Genomic DNA, 17811 nt, shown 5'->3' with positions numbered 1-17811 from the left:
AAAATATTAAAATCAGACGCATATAGATTCTGTAATAAATACACTGTACATCATAATTGTTCAACAAAAATTAACTGAATAACCATTATGCTAAAGTAAAATATTTTTTTTTTTTTAAATCTATGATGTTAGCAGTATATTATGTATTTTGTTAAATACTTCAGGGTTTATAACATACCGTGGACCAGTATAATCCATATTAATCAAAATAATGAATGAATCCTATTAAAAATTAGAATCTATAATAATATATTTTATTTGTGTTTAACCACAGACCAAATTAATTCACAAAAAAAAAATTGAGTGATATAATATCTGCAATTATACAAAAATATTATGTTTATTTCTAACCATTACTCGTAAAAATTGTTGGAGTTACACAAGCTGAGATTTATAATTAGTTCATTGTTATTATACTCGGGCACTCAATGATTTGCTATAATTATCAAAATATGAATTTTGATATATTCTGGCATAACATCACGAGTCCTGAAATGTCTGAACGTGATATGTACGCATCTCGCGAGGAAATTATAGTTATTTCTTATTGTATAAAATGTATAAACTACCATCATTCAACATTGTTTTTATTATTTTTAAAATGTGCTCAAATCATTTATTAACTTTCTGCTTTAACTATTTTTAACATCAAATACATAGAATCTGATTAAATATCACTTGTAGTTTTTTTTAATTTTAACGGATTTTAGAGTATGAACGTAAAGAGAAATATTATTGTTAGTGTATTTATTTTTAAAATAGTTGCTGTGAAGAAATACAGCAACTGTCAAGTGTCGTTGATGTACGAATTTTGATTTCATATCAGTATATTTGTTTTTCTTACCAACTACCAAGTTAAAATAATATTATTTAAGTTCTATCACATTTACTTACTGTCTAAGAACTAATAAGTTATATTATTTCTGCAGCGCTGTTTAACAAAATTTTATTTAAAAATATTCATTTTTTATACTTTTTAAAACGAAATCTCCACTATATTAAATTACATGGTATTACAGTGAATTTAAAAAACCCCTATTCGTTCGGATATAAAACCAATTATATTTTTTAACAATCAATAATATAATTACTACGTAGTTATTGTTTTTATTAAAGTCATAATTAGAAATTAATAAGGCCATCTTATTATAATATTATCTTTATCACGCGATATACGTAAACATCATATTTGACCTTGTTCTAAAAAAAAGACGTAATTACTAATGGCGTTTTTAAAATGAAACGATTCTAATGAATAATAAATTAACAAAGCGAAATTGGGGTTGACTTTATAGCTGGTACCATATCGGTATGTAGGTATGAACAATAGGTATTGGAAAATAATTAATCATTTTAAAAGCCTTTTAACTAGTTCGATGTACAATTTTCATGGATTACAATATGAAAAGGTAATTTCAGTTTAGAGAAGAGGTGTCAGTTCGACTGTTTTTATAATAATCCATTTAATAAGTGTGCGTATAATATACGTACATACTTTATAATTAAGATATTTGGCCTGAATCTTGAACTGACCATGGAAAAATATTGATTGTAAACACCTCTAAAATCAGTTTAACCATTTGATAGTAGAATCATATAAACCGTTTAGATATCAATTGGTCATTTGGATCGTATTAAAACTTATGATGCTAACAGTACCATTGTTTCTATGTTTAAAGTAATAGTTATGTAGAAGTCTATAATAGTAAGTATTAAAGAACTAAATATTAAATATTATCAAAAACTATTGTTATTGAATGTTATTATAATTGATTTTCAATAAGTTTACAAAGTACTAATTATTTAGCAATAAATATATCATTTTATACTTAATCTTAATAAAAAAAAAAAAAAAAATGTATGATTGTAAGAATATCATAGTTTTAACACAAATATGTTTTTTTATGCTATCAATGTTTTGATTATATTATTATAGCTTAATCTAAAAACATATACCAAACAAACTTGTTACTATACTTGGGTCAATAGGCTAATAATTACTTCCCGGTTTTATTTTTTTTATTTGTATTGTGTACTTGGTAACCTTGAGTTTTGAATACATTTTAGAAATTTATAATTGTGTTCATTATTTTATTCCAAAATCGAGGACTAATTCATTTCTAATAAATTCGTTACAACCAACTATTATAGAACTACAATTTGCTATAAAAGAAATATTTTTTAACAATATAAATTTACCATTTAATCTAATGACTTTTAATCTGACGCTGGTTAGCTGTTTAAAATGTATTTTTATTTAAAGACTCACTTCCCAAAATTCTTCCATTTCGAGCATGACTCGCCCGATCCCGCTTCTATTAAACTGTAACATTTTTTTCGTTCTAGATCGGCAAAATACCACATTAACTGATTAAGACCGCATGCGAATGAAAATAAAACCAAACTATAAATACTGAAAAACTTGAGTATATCGATCAGAATGCGTTTCAATGACAGTTGTAACGGTCCTAAGTGTGAACTTATTGAACACATATGGATCAGCTTTAAAGCGCTGTAAACAAAACATAATATAATATAAATTGATTTTGAGTGAAAATATTTGTTGTGTTGAAATTGCAGTACTAACGATGAAATAAAACAACGATTTATTCAATAGCTCTATATTTTTGTAAACACTGAAAAAATGCTCACCTCAGTATGTTGGAAGCAGCAAAAAGGGCGTCGGCTACGAGTTGAGGGTCGAAAGTTTCCCATTTCTCCCTGGGAATGAACGCCGAAGAGGGATCGTTGGATATTTGTGAGTTTTCGGTCACGTATGCGTAAACTCGCAGCGCGATCACTGTCACATACATCTTGTTCCTGGCAAATTCTACGTAGTTCCATGCGTTGTGCGCCAGATATCTCTTCAGACCATCCCTGCGCACGTCCAGTATCTCCTGCCATATGTATCCTGCAGCAATAATAAGAACCCCCATCTGAGTCGTCAGTCAGAATTACAAATACGGTAAATACTACCTATAATTGGGATAATAGGTCAATTGATATCCTAACTATATTATATTACTGTGTTTCTTAATTGCAGCAAAAGTTATTTGAAAACCATGTGTTTTTTATCGTGGTATACAAATATCGTGGACATAAATATTAAATGTCTCTTGCCACTTTTTTAGGACTTATAAGTATAGGATAACTATACAGCATAAGCTACTCTAGTACTTAAATTGTATTAAATTATATGGTTTGATTAAAAAAATTTCTATCTTGCAAATAAACAGTCGTAATCTTCAATATGATAGGTGTGCAGTAATATACTATAAATAATAAATGAAGACATTTTTAATTTTTAAAAATAACACATAATATGATCAACGATTAAAGTCTTATCAAAAAAATGTTCAATGAGTCTATCTGAATGATTGATATCAAACACAAATGATAAAATAATTTATATTGATTCATAGAGACCATTTAACCACCAATCAATTTTTTCCTGTGTTCATTCTGTATCCTTCTTAAATTTATTAAAAAAAATGAATTTAAAATTGACTTAATTATATAACTAGTTAATTAATCAGTATAAAATATGATAATATAATTGTTTATTTCCATACATATTGCATTCCAGTGGAAACTATTATAATGAAATATCAAATGTAAATTTGCATTTTCGAAAATGATTAATTTATTTACTTACAAGTAATAACGTACAAAATAGATATTATACATATAATCAAAATTTACATATATACCGATCGACTTGAAATGTTGTATACTTAAATTGTACATATATTGAAACTAATTTAGGGGGTAAGACTGAAAAAAATCCAATATCGTAAAATAAGAGCCACCCTAAATTATATATATTATACGTTATAAAAAGTCATTTTAGTATAATATACATTAAACATTATATAAGTAAAATCAAACTGTAATTTTTGTTCGGGAAATTTTTATTTTCTCCATATATTTTTCTAATTAGCCTAAACTTAAATTTTCAAATTGGTAAAAATGATAGATTGTCTTAAATATATCTATACTATCGGAAATGATGTACTTTTCCTTCTATTATAAAAGGTCTGGCGGCGAAACTGACGTTTTCCCCGATTTTACGTCCAGAATTAGTTTCTTTAAATCAAAGCCCGTGGTTTTTGCAACATACGTCATATTTTATCAAAAATAACGATCACTGACTGGTAGCAAAAATTTGTCCTAAACTACTATGTAATTGTAGCCTTATATTATACTCTACGCGACACGCATTTATATATAGATCCACTCATCTTACCTATGACAAAATGCAAGATCAAGAGCTCTATGTACGACGGTCCGTTGCCGCGTTGCCGAAGTTGTCGCAATTGCAGACTTTTATTCATTGATTCAGACCCGAAGAGCTCTATAAACTGCGTTTCAGCCCGCTGCGACACAAGTACCAATAGACCTATAGTAAAACATAACAAGTGTATATAAGGTTAATGGTTAAGCTCTTGTGCATATTAATATTAAGTGTATTTTTATTTTTAATTTAATTTAATTTTTAATTTTTAAGTTTGAAAATATACTAAATAAATTCCTAACATATGTACGCACTTAATCATAGATATAATACGATACAATATATGGTTTGAAATTTAAATCATGACGAATTATTATTATTATTATATATTTCATGCGGCACTTTTATCGAAGTGAGTTCATACTTTTCCTTCCTGATTATTATTGGTATTTGGAAACAATGTGTACTTATAATTATACATAACTTAATAGTTAATTATTGTATAAGTAGTGGGGACTACATTTTGTGGTAAAATTTGTAAGACTATAGACATTTTATACTTGTTTTGTGTTAAAATTTATAATTATACGTATTTATTATTTATTAATTTATTATAACTAGTCATCAGTTATGATACATTTTATTATTTTAATACGTATGAACAAAGAGTTATTCAGAAAACTATGCGTAATGCATATATTTTAGAATATTTTCTTATTTTTCAAAAATGCATGGATTTTAAACATTTAGCTTGTTATATTACTATTTTTTTAAAGCATCATGAACAGCAAATAATTGATATTGTTTTATGTAGGTATTATTTTAACAGACATATTCAAAAAGTTCTTTTTATCGGAATAAAAATTCATAAAATGTTTTCTAAATTATAATCGGTGCATGCATAATAGCAATAATAGTTAATAATAAATTATCATGTTTTAATAACATTTTACTGCAAGTATAACGAAGCGGTGTAGTTTATACTTGGTGTCGGTAGACCATTCAATTATTTATACAATTATTATAGATTATTTTACCGTAATAAATCACCTAATGTACAAATACCCCCCCCCCCCAAAAAAAAAAAAGATAATAATACCGTAGAGCTTTATCTCATTTTAAATATCTCTCTATGCTATAGTTGAATATTATGGTATACCGTCATTGAACGTTCTAGAATTTTCGTGCGGCAACCACGTGAGCAACTATTGTAAATCTTCTTCGTACGTATTATTAGTCGTAACATATGTTACGTTTTTTTTCTAAAATAGGTATCAAAAATAATCACAAAAAGGTAAAAAAAAAAAATTAAATACGCAATCTGTCTTTGATTAGAGCTATAAATACGACTTTCTATATGGATGAATGTTATACAATATCGGTTTTTGGTCTTTTAATTGTGCATAATATGATGGAAACATACTCAAATATTTAATATCTAACAATATAATATTACAGTATGGTAATTAGTTTTTGAACTGTTATTCTAAATCGAATTATATTAAACGATTATTTTATTAGTTAGTCATACACTTAAAATTATAATTTTTAAGTATCTTGATTATCACAGAAAAAAAATTATTTTTATAATTATTTTTGTACCTAGTATTTACTATATTTTGTGTATGTAACTATAGTAGTGTGAAATTTTTTTTGAATTATGAACTACCTGATGGTTAATCATCGAGGGCAACTATTTTATATTAAATAGTTAAAAAGAATGTATTTTTCCAATTGTGCAAAACAAATAAAATTAACATAATAATAACAACAGCAATAACTTGATTTTAAAAATTTTGTTTTACACATATAAACAATAAACATGAAGCATGGGTTGTAAAAAAAATAATAATGACAAAAACAGTTAGCGAGATCTAAGTATACTATTGACTATCCGAAAGTAAATGAATTTCACAGTGTTTATATTGTTCTATTTTAGTGAAAAATCATTTTGTTAATAAACATTGTATGATATAAAACGTCATATTTGAATATTTAAAAAATTCAAATTTACATAATATTTTACTATTTATTGTTTTGACCTATATAATATTTTTTAAACATAGATAGATGTTAAGTTTTCATTCTACGGACAATAATGGGATGTGATAATAATAATCCTCTATGAATGTTTTAATTAATGACTTTATTTTTATTTCATCCATTATTAATTTTTGTTATAAAAAATGTATAAAAGTATTGGCTATAATTTTTATCAATTTATTAGTTAAAACTTGTAAACAAACTACTATTAAAACATTATATTTAAACATAAGATGTAGGTTATACATTGGTAATATAAGTTATAACTAAAATTATTAAAAAAAAAACATGAATTTATTATTCAAAATATTTACTAAACAATAACAAATACGCAATTGGACCATATAATACGATAAACAGGTCGTTCACTAGTTGTATGACTATAATATTATAATTATCTTTATAAATATGTAGACGCAATGAAGAACAACGCATAGATTAATTAACCAGGAAAATTAGCAATAGGTATTGACGTTATAAAACGATACAAAAATTGACCGGTATCTTCATAATGATCCAAGTCTCATAAATTAAATGTTTGTATAATATTTTTGTTTCTTATAACGACTATAAAACTGTAAGTAACTATGTACTTATTGTACTTACTGATAAAATTTAATGTATAATATTTGATAATATTCGTATAGTACTATTAAAGTCATATATTGTTGGTATTGTCTTCTGTTTTTCCAAATTTAATGTTTACAGTCATTTTACTTATTTAAGGTTTCAATTTTTTATACATAGATATAGTGATAGACATTTTCAAATATAAGCAATAAGGTTATAATCTTAAAATATCGAACATAGAACTAATGATTAATTATTTATATAGGCTATTAGGCTCCGTATATTCATAAAAGAGCAAGAGAAGTGTGATATTGTGGCAGTTGAGCTAATATAGTTTTAAGACATTTTCACAGTACTTCTTCGATCATAAAAATATTAAATGATTAAACAAAAAAATACTAAGAATTTTGAAATTAATACCTAGATATGATACCTAGATATATCTATAGGTATACAATTAATGATAAAAAAAACTTTAAACAAGTGTTTACAAAATAAATTTAAAAAGTAAAATCTAAAATATTACTACGATGAAAAATAATAAATTTAATAAATATAGTTAAGTCTTGTAATTTAAAAAAATATTTCAAAGTACATTCTAAACTACCGGAAATATCGCGATTGGAGACATAGAACTTATCGTTTACGGGAAAAAATTCACCAACATAATTTTAAAAAAAATGTCAAATAATTAAAATACGTAATATAACTAATATAACGAGTGTAGTACCTAACCTACGTCGTAATAGTTTGCTTATCTAAAAATTCTAAATGTATGATTGAAACGTACATACTGTTATCAACTTTTAATATTGTAATATGCATAATGCATATTATGATATAATATATTTACTTACCTAAATATGAAAGATAGGAAGATGAATGAATTAAAAATTTCATAAATGGTTTTTCCATTACTTTTCCAATCTGAGCGCTAGGTGCGTATAAGTACACAAGACAATAGAATGGAAAAAAGTAAACGATTTTGATGATTTCAATTATTTGCTTATAAAGTCGTAAACGACGAAATCCTGGAAGACCTTCGTACCAGACAGTTGCCAAAAGTTGTTGTATATATGGATGTGCTACAAACTATAAGAACAATTTAAAAAAAAAATGTTACCTATATTATACTCGTATTATTTTGTATACATGAATTACTTTCAATGTTCGAGCTAATCTATTATTATACCTTCAAAATAGTATCAATAAGTTATAATCTATATTATTGTTATTATTTATTTCTTAAAATATTAAAATGTTAATAGTTACAATGCATAAAAATATATTATATATATTATATTTTATTAAATATAATATTACAAATCGAAAAATATCAAATGATTTTTGATGTTTAAATTGAAAAATTACCAACTTACGTTTTTTTGCTTGTATTTTATGGCAAGTTCAATGAGTCTTAGTTTCATCGATCCTATGCTAGGAGCATTTTCCGAGTCATGTTTTAAAATCACATCTAATTCGTGGGAACTTCGTGTTTGTCGAAGCAGATCAACGGCGAATTGTTCACATTGTTGTCGGAGTTCCTATAGTATAGTTGTAGTATAGTAAAGTTGAATATATAAAATATTTTGTAAGTTTTTGTGAATTCGTTGAATTTTGACAAAATTTGAAATTTAAATGTTTATAAAAAAAATTATTTCTTATTTATCTTTAATATCTTTATTACTATGGGAAACCTTTAATACATGAAATTAACATGTATTAAGTATGCTAACATAATACATATACATTTGCTAAAAATATCAAGAATCCAAAGTTATTCATTTTTGAATTACTACAAAATAAGAAAATCAATTTTGTTGAAAGCTAGTTTTGTATCAAAATTTAAGCTTTCATTTATTTATTTTTACTACTTAATTACTTAAAACTTCTGAGAATTTTTAATTCCCCCTTCCCCTCTCCTAAAGCACCAACTAGATTCACTTTTCTAACAGATAAAAATAATACTTAAGTTAAAAATCAATGCATTTTTTTTAAATTATACATTTTGTAAACATATATGAAAAAAAACAACAAATCATTGTAATATAAATACATTTATTGCTCAACTCAGAATCTTAAAAAAATAAAACGTAAGCGTCTATCGGCGATAACTAAAGTCGTTTATTCATGCAGTTTTTTTATGTGAAATCTAACAAAATACCACTGTGCTTGCGATTTTATGAATCGGAAATGTGTTTACCATGTATTCGTTTTTGAATTCTTTCTCGATTCTAGCCAATCTTCTCAGCTCCCAGGATAACTGGAACGCAGTAAGTATTGGATCAGCTGATGAAAGTGCAATCAGTGACGGACTAGCCAGTGCTCTATATTCGTTCACTCGACACATCGAGTATCGCAACGAATCTGTTTTCGAAGATGTAATACACTTATCACATCCACACCTGAATAAAACGTTATTGTTATTATCGTCGTTTATTTTCTTACTTCCGTTACCATAATATCATGATCTTAAAATAAATTTACATAAAAAAAATTTAAACATCGTTTAAATATCGAACGCCCGTAGCTATATAAAAATAAAATTAAAATAATAGTAATAATATCAATAATATAATAGGTACCTACAACTCTAATATTATACTTTTGGTAATAAATAATAATTATAGGGTTTTTTAGTTCATAAATTAAAAAACAGTCAATTATAACCTAACTTCAATAAAAATTTCTAAAAAGTCATGAAAAACACTTTTTTTAAAACTTACTTAAATACATTTAGTTTTATACTTCAAAGTATGCTTAAATTTTTTTATGAAAAAACAATTAAAAATTCTTTGTTTAAAAAATATGATATGTTTTAAAATGTATAAAAATTATTTGATTTAAAAAAAAATTAACCATGAAATTTGACATAAATAATACATTTAAAAAGTTCACTATCTTTTTTTAAATTACTGAAAATTATTTAAAAATAATATAAAATTACAAACATATATTAACTTAGAGTCGGAAAATGCAAATTGAAAAATCGTTATTTAGATTCAAATAATATTGAACATATTTTTTAGCTATGAAAGTATTATTTGAGATATTCAAAAAATAAAAAAAGTCATCTTCTCCCGTGCTCTACTTGTGACGTACATGAAAACGATAACATGTTTATATATGGTGTGTATATTAAAGTTATAGGCCTTTAAATTGGTGATTTAGCATGTATAATAATAACAATTTAAACGTAATAAATATAAGAAATGAACTGTTAGATAAAATAGGAAAAAAAATTGATAAATATTATATAACTTGTATTTTGACGAACGGGTTGTGGGTAATAGGTACTTATAATTAATATACATTTCAAGGAAGAAACCTATGGCATTGGGTGTGAGCCGTTGTTTGGTTTATTACTAATATAAATAATTAATGTGCTCTTCGAACTAAGGTTCATTAATTCGAGACTATAATATTATTTTACTCATATTTAAATAATGGTGAAATTCGGTATGGGCAAAAACAATAAAATCTACATTATTTATTTATTTACGTAAATAAGCAATATTTCTATCGGCATAGTAGGAAATGTTTGCACGAAAAATAATTAATACATATTATAATTAAATATTTAGTCTATTCAACGTATAGACTAAAATGTGTATACAATTTTTACGGGCTAATCACTGCATAATTATATAATAATATTAACAAGCGAATTAAAAGATAATTTTATTCCGATTTTTGAGAAACTATATTAAGTTTAATAATATATCGATTGATTATAAACACCAATTCAATTTTAACTCATTCACGTATCGTATAATTACTTAACGTAAGTAGTATTTAAAAGGTTAACAATCCAAATGGCAGGTAACTTTAAAATCATTAGCTCAGATTAGTTTGACCTTTAAATTGTACAACTATGATACTCACTCTATAACTATATACAACAACGCATGCATTATTGAATGTGATGACTATATCATACTTGAAACTATAGAAAATCATATTTTTTAAATGTTATGGAATATATATATATACTATGCATATATCTATATCTTATTAAGAGGACGCTATACCCGCATGTGTTGTCTCTGTCTTACTAACGTACATCATAACAAATTTTCGTTTAGCAGAATACATTTTGTGACGTTAGCTTTAATACTAGAGTAAATTTACTTATTATCAAATTTAAAGGTAAGAATATTATCTAGACAATGACATATGCTTTTAATGATATTATTATTTTAAAGTGAGTTACAGCTATGTAAAATATAACAACTTTAACATGTTCATAACTCATTTTAAAATGATAATATCAATAAAATCATATGTAATTGTCTAGATAATATTCTTATCTTTAAATTTGATAATAAGTAAATTTACTCTAATATTAAAGCTAACTTCACGAAATGTATTCTGCTGAACGAAAATTTGTTATGATGTACGTTAGTAAAACAGAGACAACACATGCGGGTATGGCGTTCTTTTAAGTGTAACTGTTATAGCGTAATGAATCGGTCGATGACAAGAATAGTGTCAAAGTTTTTATAATATATTTAAAAATTGAATAATTAGCAAAATGTCGTGTACGTAATTTCTTGATCACAATTTTTTCACTATCATACAGTATTCATAACTATTGAGCTCATATGAATGATAATTTAATGATGAAGTTTTTCTGTAATTCAAGTTTTGTCAGCCACCAAAGTTAAGATCCTTGAATCTTATCCATAATACATTGTATATATAAAGTACCCTTATTCTCATAATATTACTTAGTCAATTTTTAATGAGCCACTCTGTATGCGTATAATATTATAACTGTCTATAGTTCTATACGTTTAAACAGTTATGGTAGTTACTGACTACGCCGAGATTATACTCGTAGTATTTATGACGTAATTGTACAATATATGTAGTAAACGTTTAGTAAGCCTGGGATGTAGTTCAAACAATTTAAAGACGCGGATAATTGAAGATAAGAGAATTTATCTAGAAAAAAATTATTTGATAGTATATTATAATACTATATTAATAAGGCAACACAAAAAAAAAGGGAGAAAGAATAAAAATAATATATCGGACAGTGTTGTTGGACTAAGCACGCGAATTTTTAGAAAACATGATTTAATATAAAACAAAATAATGTTTAAAAGAGAAGCCACACCTGTATATTATACTGTCTCTGTCTCTAAAACGGATAACGAGTACAATTTTCGTTTAACTGTTTTAATTTTATATTGTTAGTTAAATATTATTAGAGTTAATTGACATATTATCAACCTCAAAGCTAAGAACATTATTTATGTTTTATCATTAACTTTTTACGATATTTTAATTTTTAAAAGAGATTTTAAATTTTAATACTTTAACTAGGTACATAACTTCTTTAAAAATAAATTTCGTAAAACCCAGCAAGACAACACAGATCATTTACTCTGGTATATAACAAACAACAAAATCGGAACTGCTGAACCTAAACGCTAGTATTCGCCATGTTATTGTATTATGTTTTTGGACGGAGACAATATATAATATGCGGGCATGGTGTCCTCTTAAGACGACCGCGATAAATAATATAAGTTTACTTGATCGTATGTGGCATCGGAAGTGTTGCTCCTCGGTCCAGCAACATTTTAATGATCTCATAGTTATTCTTGTGTGCAGCCAAAATGAGTGGTGTAATATCAGGAGTGAAATAAGCGGTGTTCCAGTCGACTTTTTCCCAACTCTATTAAAATATTATTATGATTAATTAACTAACTGAAGGTGATTATTAAAACAATTCATGATCCGATATATTATTATATGTAATGTGTATTGAAGAATATCTACAGGAAATATTAAAATGCATAATCGACATACATTCGGTAAAAACAATATTGGTTACACTTTATTATCGGACGTAGTTACCAGTTCAAATATATATTATAAAATACCTACTTAATACTATACTGGTCTAACTGGTCAGTGGGTCAAACTCGTGGTAGCGAGAAGAAACTCTAAAGAGTTATTGTAAGGGCGGATGCTTTTGAATTTTCAAAAGAATGTGGGTGTTAGTGTGGTATATTGTGTATATCAGGCACGTATACAAAAAAAATCGGTGGGGGGGGTGAACAAAAACGACTGCTAAGTGTCAAGTATTTATTATTACAATGAATTTATGTTTTTAATGTTTTTGTCTTAAGTTCTATGTACTAATTGTGCCAATAAATAATTTAGTAATTGAGAAGAACCGTAATAATAGAAGTATATATTATACATCGTTTATAAATAATAAATACATATTATAAATTATAATTAGTGTTAATATAAATAACTGCAATGTTATTATTTTATTATTATAAATGAACGTATTAATAGTGACAAGATTAAATATTTAAATATATAAGATAAAATATTAATTACCATATAAATAATAATATGTTTAGTATATGAGCATCTACAATTTGTGCATAGTGTGCATAGAGTAATCAAAATATTATTTAAGGTATTTCGCAATAATTATGTAGACATATGAATATATGATATATGATATATGATTTATATAATTTTAAAGCGATTGAAAAATATTATTTTAAATAAATGGTTATGTTTCCAAGCGGATAATAATAATTTTGACCTTGATCGACTTTTAATACTTAACAGATTAAAAATGACAATTGTTATATACAACAATTTATTATTGAATACAATTAGACGATCTACAATCACTCACGTATGGTTCACCTTCCGTGTGCACCAGCTCTTCGTACTGGAGAAGAAGCTCCACAGCCTCGACAAACTCTGCATTAATGGCATGCAACAGATTGTCCTTGGGTCCCACACCCATTACCACCAGCATTTCGAGCATTTCCAAATTTTCACCTTCGATCGCTAGGTTGATGGCACCTCGACCAAAAGAATCAACGCAGTTGATGTCTATGTGCCCTGATCGAAAGGCTCGTTGAATCATCCTATACACAAAAAAAAAACAATTTTCTGTGAAATTAATACTGTTTAGAAACCGATTTCGTTACGATCAACCTTAGTTGTGATATTTTACTTTTTATGACAAAATAAATACCGTTAGGTAACTTGGCCTTATTTTATGATCTATTATTACACATTTAGAGGGTAGTTACAAATTATCAAGGACTATCCTTATAACAAAACCAATAAAGTATCATTAAATTTATCTATATATTTTTATATTCCGCTCTATAAATAGACACCTAACCAATTTTAAAAAACAAGAATGAACAAAATTATTTTCCTTAAAACTATGCATGACGTATTAAAAATAATTCATCAAGTATACTCCTTCCTACTTTTTCCTTTATTAATTAATTAATTAATGAAAATTCTTTGAAAAATCTTCATAATTAAATAATATATTTTTAAATTTTTGATGTAGGTATATTAATATTTTCACATTTAAAAATAAATAAATATTTAACCCCATTACGTTCAGGTATAGTAAATATCATATTTCTTTATTATTGTTATATTTTTTTTAACAATTTTGTTTGTATGATTGCTATAAAATTGTAGATATCTTTGTGCATAAACCTTAAACGTGTCTAATCTGCGTCGTATAAAATAAATGTATTATAAAACATCCTTCTAATAAATAAATTCTAAGCCAAGACTTAGTAGTTATAGGTGTCGACACTCGACGAGTCTCAACTTAAAGCAAAAAGGAAATTGAGCGCAATACTGGATTGTATACCATACTGTTAAGCTTAAGTTTCAACCTATCTGTAATGTTTCATTGTGACATGATGCAACATACTACTGTTGTGTAACGCAAGTGTGGTAAATATAGTTGATAAAAATATAATAAGCTCGTGTGGGTGAACGAGTGAGGGTAGAATTGCACTCAAGACAAAAAAAAGTAATGTTCGGATTGCACTCATACCGATCATTATATAGCTTCTATTTAATAATTATAATATCAGTCAATGGTCATGAGAATAATTATTTTTTTTAATATATACAATTTATAATTTTTATTCAAATAGTTACATACTGACATATAGCTAAAATTATAATACATAATAAAAAAATATTTAATTTTTTAAAGTAAATAACTATAATATGAAAATAAGATATTTTCCAAGTGAATAAATAGTTACAAATTTAAACACTACACAAATTTATAATATAAAAATACGTATTTATATTTATTTTTATATTTTTTAATAACGCCATTGCGATACTAAGCTAATCGAAACACATATGCAATTTTAATATAAAATAAAGTTCTATAGAGTTATCGGATTGAGCGTAGTTTGAACATTTTGATTTAATGATTAGGTCGGACATGTCTTAATGACGATAACAATATTCCAACAAACCAAACCAGTAATTTATATAAATTACATAATATGTTTAAAGAAGTATCTAAATAAAACAATTATAACATGAATACTCAAAAATAATTATACTTAATGATATTTTTATTGGTCCCGTAGTAAATTAATTGATTTATCCCAGCTGCTGGTAATTGGAATATACAGTGTACCTAATTTAAATTATTGGAAACTTTAGACCACGAACGAATTGTGTTTTAAATAAATTACAAATAATAGTATTATAAATTGCATGTCAGTGTTAAAGTTCATCGTATATAATAATATGTAAACCTAATTAGTTGAAAAAAAACACTAACGATTGAAAAATTATAAAGATTATAAGAAAAATAAATAGTTTGAATAATTGGATAATTTAGTATATATTATTATGTGCGTTAAATTGAATAAGTACTACAAAAGATATTATTCAAATATTTCTTTTTAGTTAGCATTGTTTGTATCATAATAATATGTATTATAATTTTCTACCATTCGAATAATAAATCTTAATTATTTTTCATTGAATTTATTATTTGTATTATTAAAAATTAAAAACCAACCTAACTATATTATTAACCTAATAACACTTCATTTAATGTAAATTTGGGAAATTAATAATAAAAACATGAAAAAGAAAAATACATATTTTTATTATACAGCTATTAAGGCTTTAACAAAAGATTGTGATGGTTACTAACCTACTATAAAATTAAAATATTAAATACAACTTATACAATTATATATAAATTGAAACTAAAATATTAACAGTATTTACTATTATTTACAATTTTTAGCTTAAGTTTATTATATTAAGGATAAATGTAAAAATTGTTTCTGTGTTTTCTTTATAAAAATAAATAATAGGTATACCTATGAGTATTTACTCATAAGAAGTAATACATTACAAATCTAGTGAAATAATAATTATCAGAGTATAAATAGGAACTATTTTTGTGTAAAAATGTATAATTTATTGTGTTCAAAATTTTACTTTGGATGCAAATTAATTTTTTTTACAACATTAAAGATATTGTCTTTGCTTGTTTTCATATTACATAGCTTAAACCAAAATTTATACTACAAAAATATATAATAAAATTATATAAATATTTAGTAGTTTCAAGTATGAGATTAGAATAATCTATTAATTTAATATTATGATTGAATTTTTAAACTGGAAAAATATTGTGTTAAAATAATTCATAATTATCATAGGTTGGTAACTAATTAATTTTTTATTTCCCTAAAATATAGTTTTTAGAAAGTAAAATAAATCTCTTTATACTATAAATAGGTACACAAATCAAATATAAACGTATTCACTCGGTAGTTGGTAAATAAACAAACCATATTATATTTTATGCATTTAATATTTTGATATCGTTGATTTATTGGAATTTCAGAATTTATAATAAATTGCAAGCTAAACTGGTTTCGGTGTGACCATAATCTCAAGACCAAAATTATCCGATATGCAAGATTTTAAAAGTTGTACACATAACCACGTGAACAATATACTTTACTTTCATTTAATTTTAAATCAATAAGAATAAAGGTTTACAATCGAGTTTCTGTCAAGTTTGTTTTTCTTAATAAAACTAGACTCGTGATTTAAATATCAAATAAAATATTTTAAGATTAAGAACATACTAATGACTAAGTAGGAGTATCTAGTACATACGCAAAAACAATTCTTTTGATATAGGTATGGCTGATTTAGTTTGTAAATAATTATAAAATATAATTATCATTATTAAAAACAATAAAATACGAAACGTGTTTACAATCAATTATTACGCTCAATAGCCAATTTAATGCGAAATGTGCATCATGTGCACTACCAGTGCATCGTAAGCGTGATTTAGTACATGCCATTGGTTAAAATTGTATTGTATAAAATATAATTATAATTTATAATGTTTTGCATCGTGTCGATATTCGAGAGATCATTGCTTGAAAATAACATAATTTAGATGGATCGCTTATATAAGAATCGCTATTAAAAATATATCAACGCCATTGTTGGTCACACGATTGTCAATTATTCGATTCCGTGATCCACATAATATTAGGTAATAAATAAAATATTATAATATGTTGTTGAATTATTGACAGAAATCTAAATTATTAACATTCTTGTTTTATATAAAATCAGACGTTCTATCGTAAGTTTTATGTACGTCCATTTAATATGTATAAGTATAATGTTTAGATGAATGTATTGACTTTACGATTTAAACGTTTATTCGTATAGGTACTACACCTATCCCAATATATTTTACTTTTTTTTGTCTTTAATAACGTATGTATCTAATGATTTAATTTAATTGTACGTATATCGGTTAGGTTACCTATATCATTTTAAGATATACTCACATTCACTATACGTCTATACTACACCAAATGAAAACGTGCGCACCGGACTAAAATCCGTATTGCGTAATCGACGTGTAACTACAGGTGCACGTTTTCGTCGGCGGTTATTGCGTATACTCGTTGACTATAATATACGTAATATAATATATTATTATTATATTATACACGATATACCTAATACAAGTACAGATAATTATTCAACAGATAGTCGATGTGTGGCATGTGTTTGGGGATGATAATATTATAATATATACTGTTATCTGCTATATGAACTGTGACGTCAACGTAATATAATAA

The 17811-nt window shown here is 25.4% G+C and overlaps 1 protein-coding gene across 3 annotated transcripts in view; it reads right to left on the bottom strand.

Annotated features, from left to right (window-relative positions):
• LOC132919737 (transient-receptor-potential-like protein) overlaps positions 1 to 17811 on the bottom strand; it is a 39429-nt gene that overhangs the window by 12994 nt on the left and 8624 nt on the right. For 2 of the 3 annotated variants that reach the window (XM_060981546.1, XM_060981545.1), the window contains exons 3-10: positions 13521 to 13758; positions 12391 to 12533; positions 9051 to 9252; positions 8227 to 8391; positions 7705 to 7939; positions 4247 to 4399; positions 2653 to 2911; positions 2270 to 2512 (exon numbers count right to left, since the gene is read on the bottom strand). In XM_060981546.1, coding sequence (XP_060837529.1) covers positions 2270 to 2512; positions 2653 to 2911; positions 4247 to 4399; positions 7705 to 7939; positions 8227 to 8391; positions 9051 to 9252; positions 12391 to 12533; positions 13521 to 13757 — 1637 coding nt within the window. In that variant the 5' untranslated portion in view covers position 13758. Of the gene's footprint in view, positions 1 to 2269; positions 2513 to 2652; positions 2912 to 4246; positions 4400 to 7704; positions 7940 to 8226; positions 8392 to 9050; positions 9253 to 12390; positions 12534 to 13520; positions 13759 to 17811 lie in introns of those variants that run through there. The other variant, XM_060981547.1, reaches the window with a different exon arrangement.

This window comes from Rhopalosiphum padi, chromosome 2 (assembly GCF_020882245.1).
Source record: "Rhopalosiphum padi isolate XX-2018 chromosome 2, ASM2088224v1, whole genome shotgun sequence".
NCBI classification, from domain to species: Eukaryota; Metazoa; Arthropoda; class Insecta; order Hemiptera; family Aphididae; genus Rhopalosiphum; species Rhopalosiphum padi.
This window is presented reverse-complemented; position numbering and strand designations above follow the sequence as displayed.